At 41.7% G+C, this 11,942-nt stretch overlaps 1 protein-coding gene across 11 annotated transcripts in view; it reads left to right on the top strand.

Moving 5' to 3' along the window:
• Window positions 1-10,052, top strand: part of hectd4 (HECT domain E3 ubiquitin protein ligase 4) — a 102,106-nt gene extending 92,054 nt beyond the window's left edge. For all 11 annotated transcript variants that reach the window (XM_084054975.1, XM_084054982.1, XM_084054983.1 and 8 more), the window contains 5 exons: window positions 973-1,194; window positions 2,488-2,654; window positions 3,597-3,792; window positions 4,825-5,047; window positions 7,575-10,052. In XM_084054975.1, coding sequence (XP_083911101.1) covers window positions 973-1,194; window positions 2,488-2,654; window positions 3,597-3,792; window positions 4,825-5,047; window positions 7,575-7,711 — 945 coding nt within the window. In that variant the 3' untranslated portion in view covers window positions 7,712-10,052. The remainder of the gene's footprint in view (window positions 1-972; window positions 1,195-2,487; window positions 2,655-3,596; window positions 3,793-4,824; window positions 5,048-7,574) is intronic.
• Window positions 10,053-11,942: the final 1,890 nt, after the last annotated feature.

The raw sequence follows: 11,942 nt of genomic DNA on the forward strand, positions 1-11,942 counted from the left end.
AACCCTTAGAGACTGCTCATGCTAATTGTAATGCCTGTATCACCAAATAAACCATTATATAACTTAATTGCTCCACTAAAGTGTTGGCCATCTTGACAAATGGCCGCCATCTTGAAATTTCAAGTAGCTGTGGGTGGCCTATTGTCATGTGACCCACCGAGACTGCTCATGCCAATTTTCATGCTTGTATCACCAAATAAACCATTATATAACTTAATTGCTCCACTAAAGTGTTGGCCATCTTGAAAAATGGCCGCCATCTTGGAATTTCAAGTAGCTGTGGGTGGCCTATTGTCAAGTGACCCACAGAGACTGCTCATGCCAATTTTCATGCTTGTATCACCAAATAAACCATCATATCACTTAACTGCCCACTAAGGTGTCGGCCATCTTGAAAAATGGCCGCCATCTTGAAATTACAACTGCCTCGGACAATTTTCTTGTCAAGTGACCCATGGAGACTGCTCATGCCAATTTTCACGCTTTTATCATCAACTGAAAGATCGTAGCACTTATCTGCTCCGCTAGAAGCACCGCGCTAGCCAATGACACATGCGCAAAAGAACAAATGTATACCAGTCTGATACCAGTGCGTTTACATGGGCAATGTAGCCCGATTCTATCGGTATATACCAGCCCTTCAAACCCGAATGAAATTTCATTCGGATCAGACCGGTATGGCCATACCGATGCGTTTACATGAGCAATTCTATTCTGAATGAGCATTCATTCCGAATTGAAGTGGAATAAACCTGTCCATGTAAACGCAGCCTTTGAGTCTCATACGGGATACATTAGCATCTTTCCCCCGGTCATCAAATTATTGGCTTAGGAATGCGACAAAAACCTCCATGAAAATTCAATGCTTCATGCGGTGTGTAATTGATAGAAAACAAGTCATTTTTTGGGTGAACTACTCCTTTAAAAAGTTTGAGAAGCACAGTGTTAACGTGTTTGATTTCTCCCCCACAGGGTAAATACATCCTGACGCCGTGCCCAATCAGCTACACGGAGGAGCAGCTGCTGCACTTCTTCGGCCAGCTGCTGGGCATCGCCATACGAGCCGACGTGCCGCTTCCCCTGGACCTCCTGGGCTCCTTCTGGAAGGGTCTGGTGGGCGAGCCCCTGGACCCGGAGCAGGACCTACAGGAGGCCGACCTGCTCACTTACAACTACGTCAAGAAGTTTGAGAATGTAAGAGAGAGATTTGTTTCCATAATGTTTTTTTTTGTGCAAAATATGTTTATTGATTTTTCAATACACATACAATATATAAACATAAAAAGAAACAATAAAACATATCAGACACAACATTATAAAATACATTTTAAAAATGAAGTTTACAAAGACAAAATAAGAACATGATCGAAGGAATCGCCTCCTGGCCATCGATAGCCTCCTAACAAGGAAAGGAAAGACACCATTTACATTGAAATAACATTTGTGAAAACACTAGTTACCAGTGACACTAAGACTTTAGTTAGGACAAAATGCTGGCATACTGGTATGGAGATCCTCCAAGCACAGTGGTTGGACAGCGTAGGTCCAATATAAACTAAATATGGATCCCAGATCTGATAGAAAGTGTCCAACTTGGAAGGCAACATACATGTAATGTATTCACAAGGGATATAATTCATTTTAATATTATGCCACGATCTTTTGGATGGAGCAACGTCCTTGATCCAGGACAAAAGAATATTCTATCTGGCAGCGAACGTTAGCAAGTTGAATAACCTTCTGTGTTTGACATTTACAATGTGACCATCAAGTAGAAGACACATGGGATTTAAATCAAAAGGAACACCAAAGAAAGTTCTGTTACAATATCAGACCAATAGTTCCGAAGCTTCACACAGGACCAAAGACAGTGAATGTAATTGGTCCCATAATGTTGTTGTTCCTCCCATTCTAAAAGCATGCATATCAGTTCTGTACAGTCCCCATGGGTCCTTGGGGGGGGTTCCAGGGTGTCTCCAGCCAAATTAATAGTTAGGAACCAAATTGACCCTTATGTGTCTGTAACTCAGAGAGTGTATACATTTGGCTCATTTTCTACACTCTCTGAGTTAAATTAACACTGATGATACTACAGACTTATTGGGGGTGCTGGAGATCAAAATCACATAAAATGGGGGTCCATGGCATAATGCATATCAAACTGGGGGGTCCTTGAAATTAAAATGGTTGAGTATCACTGCTATAGCCGTAAAACATCTTGAAAACTTGTGCAAATCTTTGAATATATATATATTTATTTATTTTAACAAACATTTGTAAATGAAATCTTTGCTTCTGGGGGGTGGGGGGGGGGGGGGTCCCTGGAACGAAATATTTTGAGATGGGGGTCCACAGCCAAATACATTTTGGGGGTCCTTGACATGAAAAAGTTTGAGAACCACTGTTATATAGTACCAGCAGCAGCAGCAGAATATCTCACTATAACAACGCTGTGGGTAATCCCAACCCTGCTGTGTGTGTGTGTAGGTGAGCGATGAGGCGGAGCTGGAGGCCCTGTGTGCAGAGATCTCCTCTCAGCACCACTCAGGAGAGAGCCCTGACTCCCCCAGCAGGCCCTGCTGCACCTTCACCTACGTCACCATGACGGGAGAGGATGTGGAGCTGTGTCAGCGAGGCCGGAGTCTCAGCGTCAGGTATGATGAGCTCTCGCATGCTTGTATGTTTTTTTTTAATATAAATATATATATTTGTCTGTAGACCACTGCAATCCGTAACTCATTTTAGTTACGGATGAGCTTGTAGATCTGCTATTTTTGAAAAATCATGAAAATGTGTGCAAATCGTTGATGTTTTTTTTTTTTTTTAAGCAAACATTTTTAAATCAAATCTTTTCTAATGGGGGTTCCTGAAACAAAATATTTTGAGATTGTGGTCCTTGGCCAAATACATATTTTTTTCAGAAAACTGTAAGGATTTAGAAGACACTTTTAGAATTGGCCTCAGGTCTTTACCCATTAAGACCGGGAGAAGCATCTGTGTCATTTTTAGATTTGAGCTAAAAAGCATTATTTTACACTTTGTAGATCTGCTATTTTTGAGAAATCGTGAAAATGTGTGCAAATCTTTGAATATATATTCTTTCAAGCGAACATTTGTAACTCAAATCTTTGCTTGGGGTCCCTGGAACAACATATTTTGAGATGGGGGTCCTTGGCCAAATACATATACATTTTGGGGTTCTTGACATGAAAGGTTTTTTCAAAAAACACAAAGGATTTAGAAGACATTTTGTAGAATCGGCCTCAGGTCTTAATGGGTTAATGTGTATTATGTGTGCATAATGAAATGCTGCTCAACTTCTAAATGACTATACAGTAAAAAATATATATATTTCACATATAGTTCCAAATATACTGAAAATGCCAAAAAGAAATGTAATAACTCAAAATATTACGGCTGGTAAAAAAAATAAGGAATTCCTGTATATTTTTCAGGTTTTCAGGGTGCCAAATATATCTTCCGATGCATTTTTTGAGGATGAGATTTTGATAGATTTTGTATACATGCTGTATGTCTTTTTCATCTTTGTCTGAACTCTGTGTGTGTGTGTGTGTGTGTGCGCGCGTGTGCGTTAGCTGGGAGAACAAGGACGTTTATGCGCGGGCGGTGCGCGGGCTGCGTCTGAGGGAGCTGCAGAACGTGGAGTGCATGACGGCCGTGCGCGCCGGCCTGGGCTCCATCATCCCCCTGCAGCTGCTCACCATGCTCAGCCCCCTAGAGGTGGAGCTGCGCACCTGCGGCTTACCGTACATCAACCTGGAGTTCCTCAAGGTAAACCACATTAATGTATGATGATGAATGATTACACAAGTTTGGAATGTGTTTCATGGGTAAAATAAATGACATTTTTTAACCCGCTTAAGACCTATTTTATACTTTGTCGTATGATGGTGTCTTGCGGAGAACATGGCCGATCTGCTATTGTTGAAAATGCTATCATATAGGCCAGTGGTTTTCAACCAGTGGTCCTTGAGGGGGTTCCAGGTGGTCCCCCAGCTAAATGATGGAAGAGTTGGTAACCAAATTGACCCTTATAGATCTTTAACTCTTGAGAGCGTAAAATGCAACCAAACGGACCCTTACGGGTCCACTTGGTTTCATTTTACGCTCTCAAGAGTTAAACTATCGTTAAACATCTGCATTACTTAATTTATAAGAAATATACACAATTACAGAATGTAGAAGAATTGTTAATTTGACAAAATCTTATCCAACGATAACAAAATATTCTATGTCTTGGGGTCTGAGAGTCTAAATCTCATCCAACGGTGGTTCCGTGGCTCAAATGCTGAATAAACAATGGACCTTGATATGAAAAGGGTTGAAAACCACTGATTTAGGTGACATCCTATACGATAACATGGCAAAAATAAGGATACTAGGTTGAAAGGGGTTAACTTATACCATTATCATCATTCCTTGAAAATGTGTTATTTGCGTATTTTGTGACTGCATATATATTGTACAGTAAGGTGGCATTGTGCATGGCATATACTGTATACAAATAGTTTATTATTATTATTTCTATTATATACTGTATGTGATTTGTGTATTTTATCACTGCATATATACAGTAGGTGGGCATTGTGCAGGGCATATATACTGTATGTGTACCTAATATCCTGTCCTGTGTTTGTCCTCAGCACACTAAGACAAAATTCCATTGCGACCCTGGGTGATATACTAGTATAAACTATTATAATATATACTATAAACTATCTTTGAACCTTATAGTATCAGTCTCATTAAACCCTGTGTAACCCCCCGGTGTGTGTTGTGCTCTCCCCCCCTCCCGCCCAATAGGCTCACACCATGTACCAGGTGGGCCTGATGGAGACGGACCAGCACATCGAGTTCTTCTGGAGCGCCCTGGAGATGTTCACTCAGGAAGAGCTCTGTAAGTTCATCAAGTTTGCCTGCAACCAGGAGCGCATCCCCTTCACCTGCCCCTGCAAGGACGGCGGGCCCGACACGGCGCACGTCCCCCCGTACCCCATGAAGATCGCCCCTCCCGACGGAGCAGCAGGTACAATGACAGATGCCATGTACTGTAGGCCTGTGTGTGTGTGTGTGTGTGTGTGTGTGTGTGTGTGTGTGTGTGTGTGTGTGTGTGAGACAGGGCAATACGGTTAAAACATACAAGCAAGAAATGCACTCTAACCTCTAAAAGAAAAAAGAAAGGAAGAAAAACGTTAACCTGAGCAGCAATGGGGGATGGTCATGTTCATGGTTTTTTTTATGGGGGTTATAAAATGTGCGGGATGTGCATCTATACTGCAGGTATTCTATACATCTACTTTGCATTGGTTCTCAAAGTGGGGTCCGGGGACCCCCAGGGGTCCTTGAGGGGATTCCAGGGGGTCCCCAGCCAAATGATTGATTGTTGGGAAGGGAACTAAATTGACCCTTATGTGTCTGTAACTCCAAGAGTGTGCAAATGGAATGCATATCAAACTGGGGGTCCTTGAAACTAAAAAGAGTTGAGAATCACTGCTATGGCTGTAAAAAAAAAAGGTCGTCTTTTATGGGGGTCCATGGCGTATATTTTCAAAAGGGGGTCCGCAGGCCAATGTGTGTCAAATTGAGGGTCCTTGACATGAAAAAGTTTGGGAACCAATGATCTACTGTATACATCAGCGACAGGGTGTTTGGCATGTAGTCGCTTGATTTCTTCGTGTAGTAAGTTAACGGCCGTGCACTTGACAAGAGTTTAATTCCCTCAGACAGGCAGTTATTGAATATTGAGCCTGATGTACAATTCGTCTTTGTGCTGGCGGTGCAGAGAGCGTGAGAAAACACTGATAGTGATTATATCATGCCTGCTTACTGGGCATTGTCTCAACCTCCCAGACAGACTTTGAACATCATGTTTACTATTTTTATCCATCGCACTGTTTGTAGCGTCTCTAAATTGGTGTTGTTCTATGGAGAGATACAGAGTGGGTTTTGTGGATTAGGGAGGCATGAACTGAGAAAAGCAACTGCGATGCGTGCCGCCGTGTATCTTTTCACTGAGTGTTATCAGCATACAGTGCACTAGCGTGAACGATGTCTCCCTCTAGACCTAACAGGAACAGGCTTCATAACCGCTCGAGATAAGAGACCGACCCTGTTAACCACTTTTTATCACCAGAACAAGATGAGCTTATCTCACGCCGCACTTGTTACGTAGTAGTAACTCCGCAGGGTTCTTACGCATTCGGTTAAACCTGGAAAATTGTATGCAGTTTTCCAGTCATGGAAAATGACAAAACAGTTCAAATGTCCTGGAAAATAGTGTATGTGTATTAGAAAAGTAATTAATGCAGATTAGCATTATCATGCAGGAATCAGGGTAGAGATATGTTCAGATACACCCTATCAGATTAAAGCTGTTATTATATTATATAATTAAATTATATAATTTAGCCAGCAGCAGGATGTCTTAACCCATTCAATCCGGGAACTCATCTATCTACAAATGTCTTCTAAATCCTATTAGTTTTCTGAAAAACGTATGTTGCTGTAATATCAGTGGTTCTCAAACTTGTTAATGTCAAGGCCCCCCAAGTATTTGGTTGCGGGTTATTAAAAAATTAGTTCCAAGGACCCCAAGAAGCAAAGATTTGAGTTACAAATGTTCGCTTTTAAAAATATATATTCAAAGATTTGCACAAATTTCCTTCATTTTTCAAAAATAGCAGATCTACAAGCTCATGCCGCGCTATGAGCTTGTATATCTGCTATTTTTGAATAGCCAACGTATAAAATAATGGCTATAGCTAAAATCTAAAATGGCACATATACGTTCCCGGATTGAATGGGTTAAAATCACATGACCATACTGACTAGTAGCTACACATTCACACTACAGGTTTGAATGCACGTTGCAGGCTATCATTTTACTTGTTGAAGAAACGCGTGTTGTACGTGTCGTGCATGGTGCTCTACGTGTTGTCCGTGGTTCTCAAAATGAAGGGGAAGAAGGACATCATATCTGTTTGTCAGTTCCGGGAGATACAGTAGCTGTTATGGCCGATATTGCATAAGTCAGAGTTGTTGTCAACAGATTTTTTGCTGACTCACCCACATCTGGAACGCCACGCCCGCAGCGAGTCAGTGACAGTTCACAATACTTTGGAATTTTGGCAGTGATGGGATTTCATAACAGAGTGAAAGCAGGAATAGAACGGAGATGGTCAGCGATAGTAGTGTCCTTTTAAACTGTTCTTTTAGAACTGTCTTTTAACCACCTAAACCCTACATACTTTGTTGACCGGGGTTCCCCAAGGGTCTGTACTTGGCCCCCTCCTTTTTTCCCTCTACACCAAATCTCTTTGCTGAAAATAGCCGGTCTTCCAGCTCACAGGGGGTCCTTGACATGAAACAGGTTGAGAACCACTGATATAACAACATACTGTGAATGAAATGGACAATACAAATAAAATGTATTATTATCATACGTTTTTCAGAAAACTGATTTAGAAGGAATTTGTAGAATCGGCCTCAGGTCTTAATTAAGAGAAGCAGAAAATGTTTGCTCATGCAAAGAGATGTTTTTTTGTGTCCTCCAGGTTCGCCGGACTCGCGCTACATCCGCGTGGAGACCTGCATGTTCATGGTGAAACTGCCCCAGTACACCTCCCTGGACGTGATGCTGGAGAAACTGCGTTATGCTATCCATTACCGCGAGGACCCGCTGAGCGGCTAGGAAGGACTTGACAACATTTCCCCCTTAACCGCTTCAACGCTTATGTCCAATCTCTGACTGTCCCCCTTACTCCATAACCCCTCTCCCCTGCCCAACTCTTGAGACAGCTCACTCAACCTTCTTTCATTTTATTTTTTTTATTTTACTTGCTTTCCTTAATTTCTTTCTCTTTACAAAACTTGTAACTGCAATGTGCCAGTGCTTCATTTGAACAACAGTACTATACACAGATGAAGCATTTTATTTTCTAAGGAGATTCACAGGAGATTATCTCCACCAGCCCTTGACACTGTCACCCCGAGTGTCTGTTCTGGTTGCACTGCGTTTTTCGAGCGGCTTTGAGGTTCATCGTTGATCTGACATTCTCACAGTAAGGGGAGGGGGGGGGGGGGGGGGGGGGGCGTGGTACAGGTTAAGTCAAGTTTTGTGATACCAAATGAGTGACACTGTGCCAGCAGCACTGTAGTAAAAGTTAAGTTCAATTCCTGTGCACTGTGCTCTCTAACTGTACTTTGGCTTGAATCAAACATTCTCAACGTGAGTAACTAACCAAGTCTCACAGTTGCAGAACTTAGCCAGTGGTGTCAAAGCTTGTCTTTAATCTCCCAGTTCCTTACCCCTAGCCGCTTCCCTCTGTGGAGAACGCTCTGAAAACTTGCCTTTACTACATTAAACTTCCTCTAGACGGGGGTAGGAGACGCTGGCTTTTGTGTGAAATGGAATTCCAAATGATTTAATTCATCTGGATCGTATAGGATGAATCGAGCTTTTATGTGATGTGTAAGACGGAGGTGCATCTACTGTCAGGACAGGAAAGAAAACTCTGTGATGCCGCCGCCTAGTTCTGACCACGTCAGCTATCGAAGCGGAATATGTGAACAAAGTGCTGTATAGGAAATTATGTAGTTACTGCCTGTAAAGAAAAAAAGAACTGCTAATGGACAAAACTAACTTATCTGCCTATATAAACCGTGAATATATTTTATTCGAATCTCCGAAGAGAGGGTATTTAAGTCATGTAAAAAGTCATATTAATCTATTAGTTTATGAAAATTGCTATTTGGTTTTAAATATCCTAGTAGCTGTGGCGGCATGGTAGGTCAGATCGACTCAAAACCGGCCTTTTTGGGACACGGGGGCTTTGCCTGGATTCCCAGGAGAGCCCGGCTCGGTGCCAGGTCTTGCTATTACTTGCATTTCGGGTTTAGGAAACCTGTGTTGCTTCGTGAAATGGGAGGGGGAACGTCGGTCTCTCCCGAGCTGCTCTCCCTGCACTGCTTGTGTGCTACTGCTACTGAATGTGCAACGAACCCCCCCCCCCCCCCCCCCCTGCTCCGAGCCCCCCCGAACATGTCATACTCAATCCACACACACACACACACACAAACCGGTGGGTAAGGGGGGGGGTTGGCTTATCTTAAGTTCTGCCTTTTAAAAGGTTTTCTGTCCAGAGAGAACAGGATTCTTTTGTTTTTTTTGTTTGTTGCTTTTACCCATAACCAAATGTTCCAGCTGTGTTAAAGAAACACACAGCAGAAAAACAAACAAATGTAAATAGACTTATAAGTTATGTCTGATGGCAGTTTGTATTAATTGCTAATTCAAAATCATCGTTATAATTTTTTGATATTATAATTATTTTCCTCTTTTTTTTTTTGGTTTGCTTTGCACTACTCTTCCATGAAAAGAATCTAAAAATGGAGCAAACCAAAACGATGTCTGTTCGACATCCGGTTTGTTTTGGGTTATTATTTTTTACAAATTTTCAAATGACCAGTAATCGATCACATTTTTTGTCTTGTACTCAGACAGACTCTACTACTCATGGTGAAACATGTTTTCTTGTGTGAGTTTAAAAAAAAAAACGCCATCTTCCTTGGATTGGATTGAAACTAACGAACATGACGAACGTTATAGAAGATTGATTTGACTGATCGGTTTGGTTGATTGATTGATGGACATGTATGGGATGGTTGAATTGCTTGCTGGTTTAGTTTTTGGTTTTGTTCTCTTGAAGGGTATACCGCTGCTAATGAGGACGCTAGCACTCTCTCTCTCTCTCTCTCTCTCTCTCCCTCTCTCCTTTCCTCTTTTGGGAGGCGGAGAAGACTATAAAAAGGACATATCCATACAAAGAGGTGTTTGCGATAAAGAAAAATGTGTGCTGTACATTTACTTGATATTTATTACAATTATTTATGGTTGCATTAACTTAACTTTTACTGTCTTACCTCTGCACATCAGAAACTTAACACATATCTAAAAATGGATTATACAGATGTAAAGAATCGGATGGCGTTTGAGATTTCTGTGTCACAATAAAGAAATGTCTTGATGTACAGATGGCGTGTTTGACCACCGGCGTGTTTTGTACCATTTTTGCACGTTACCAAACAAAATACACTTGATCAGTTTTAAAATGTACTATTAATTTACAAACTTATTAATTAATGTTTCTTAACAATGTTTTATTTACTAAAACACAGTGTAGTCAGGTCACAGCTGTTTTCACATTTAAAGGGATAGTTCACCCAAAAAAGTACTTTTTTTTCCTATCGATTAGTCACCCCGTGGAGACTTGAATTCATGGATATTTTTTTGGTTTGTCGCATTCCTAAGACAATCATTTGATGACCAGCGGACCGGTAGGCAGCGGTTCCGGTAGGAGATACAAACAAGACTCTTTGTGTCTCCTACCGGAACCGCTGCCGGTCATCAAATCATTGAGCTTAGGAATGCGACAAAAACAAAACGATATCCATGAATTCAAGTCTCCATGGGGTGACTAATCGATAGTTGGGGGTGAACTATCCTTTTAAAGAATAGGTGTTGACTGTATATGCGGCAATAAAATTTGTTGCGTCCTGAAAGGGCTTTGGAATTGCGTAACAGTCCAGTCATGAGCATGCAGACAATGTCTGAATGTTGATAATGCAGAACGAGGCTGGCCTTTCTTTTATCTTCTCACCTCCTTTTGGACATGCTTTTTATGTAAGGCCCTGTTCCCATAGCCTTGTTACATCACCACCACACTGCCTGTAAACCAGACACCTTTTGAGAGCAGCAAGTGGCCGGGCTCGGCCAGTTCGAGCTGGATCGCAGTCACACACTCCTCTCTCGACAATTCCCCCCCGCCCCCCTCACCCCCATATTTACCCCATGGCACACACTCTGTGCCTCATTAAATGCTACATTACAAGAGGAATGGTCCCTAGAATGAATAAGATTTATTTTTCAATGTTGCATGCCATAAACAAAAAAGAAAGCCAAGGGAATTGATATGGTCTGGTTAATGTTTTATTCAGGTCTTTTCAAACTTGCATGGGACAAACAATAATGTACAGTACATCTCCATTCTCCTAAACCAGAACATCATTATTTCTATTGTCCCGTGTGTTTGCACCATGCACACGCAAGGACAGCTTTTTCTGTGTGATGTTGGTGCATTTCGCTGACAGCAACCCTATAGAAACATGCTCAATTATTTACATTATGCTCAAATATAAAGACAACCAAAAACAAGCTGGAAACTATGCGATGTACAATGTACAGACAGTACACTATAGAATGGAGAGGTTGGTATAGCAACCTACAGTAGGTAGATGAATAAATATGAATTATTGCACCTGTTGAAAATGTACACAGTAGAGTAGCAGTGGTACCACCGAGGTACAGTGGTTCTCTTATTGTTGAACAAATTGAAGCTTAATTGACATTTCTAGAATACAACAATGTGATAGAATGTAAACTATTCCCTTATTAAACAATGTAACTGACCGCAAATATGTCATGAATTCATTTTAGGGTGCTGTTTCCCTCACAATGTGTAAAACATAAGGAAAACAACACCGTAAAATTAATTAATGATGACATATTTGTGGTCAGTTTACATTTGTACGAGGTTGCATAAATGCATGACGTGTTGTTTTCGAGAATGTTGACGACGAGACTGGTCTGGTCTGAAAAGGGGGTCCCCTTCTATTATTGATCCCTTCACAGCTGACTCCTCTCATCCCGATGAAAAGGACCCCCTCCACCCCGGCCTCCTTTAATGGGCTGCGGGCCAATGAACGAGGAGGAACGGGTCACAGCCCCAACTACCCAGCCAATAGAATGATAGGTTTTGTGCTCTGTTCTGTCCCTCTGAAAGCTGAGGTTGACCCATTAACACGCTTCTCTCTGGTCAGCCAGCCACACATAAGATTTATGCAGTGAAGCATGCATGTTGACC

Source organism: Gymnoscopelus microlampas, assembly GCF_963454915.1.
Source record: "Gymnoscopelus microlampas genome assembly, chromosome: 4".
In the NCBI taxonomy this organism is placed as follows: Eukaryota; Metazoa; Chordata; class Actinopteri; order Myctophiformes; family Myctophidae; genus Gymnoscopelus; species Gymnoscopelus microlampas.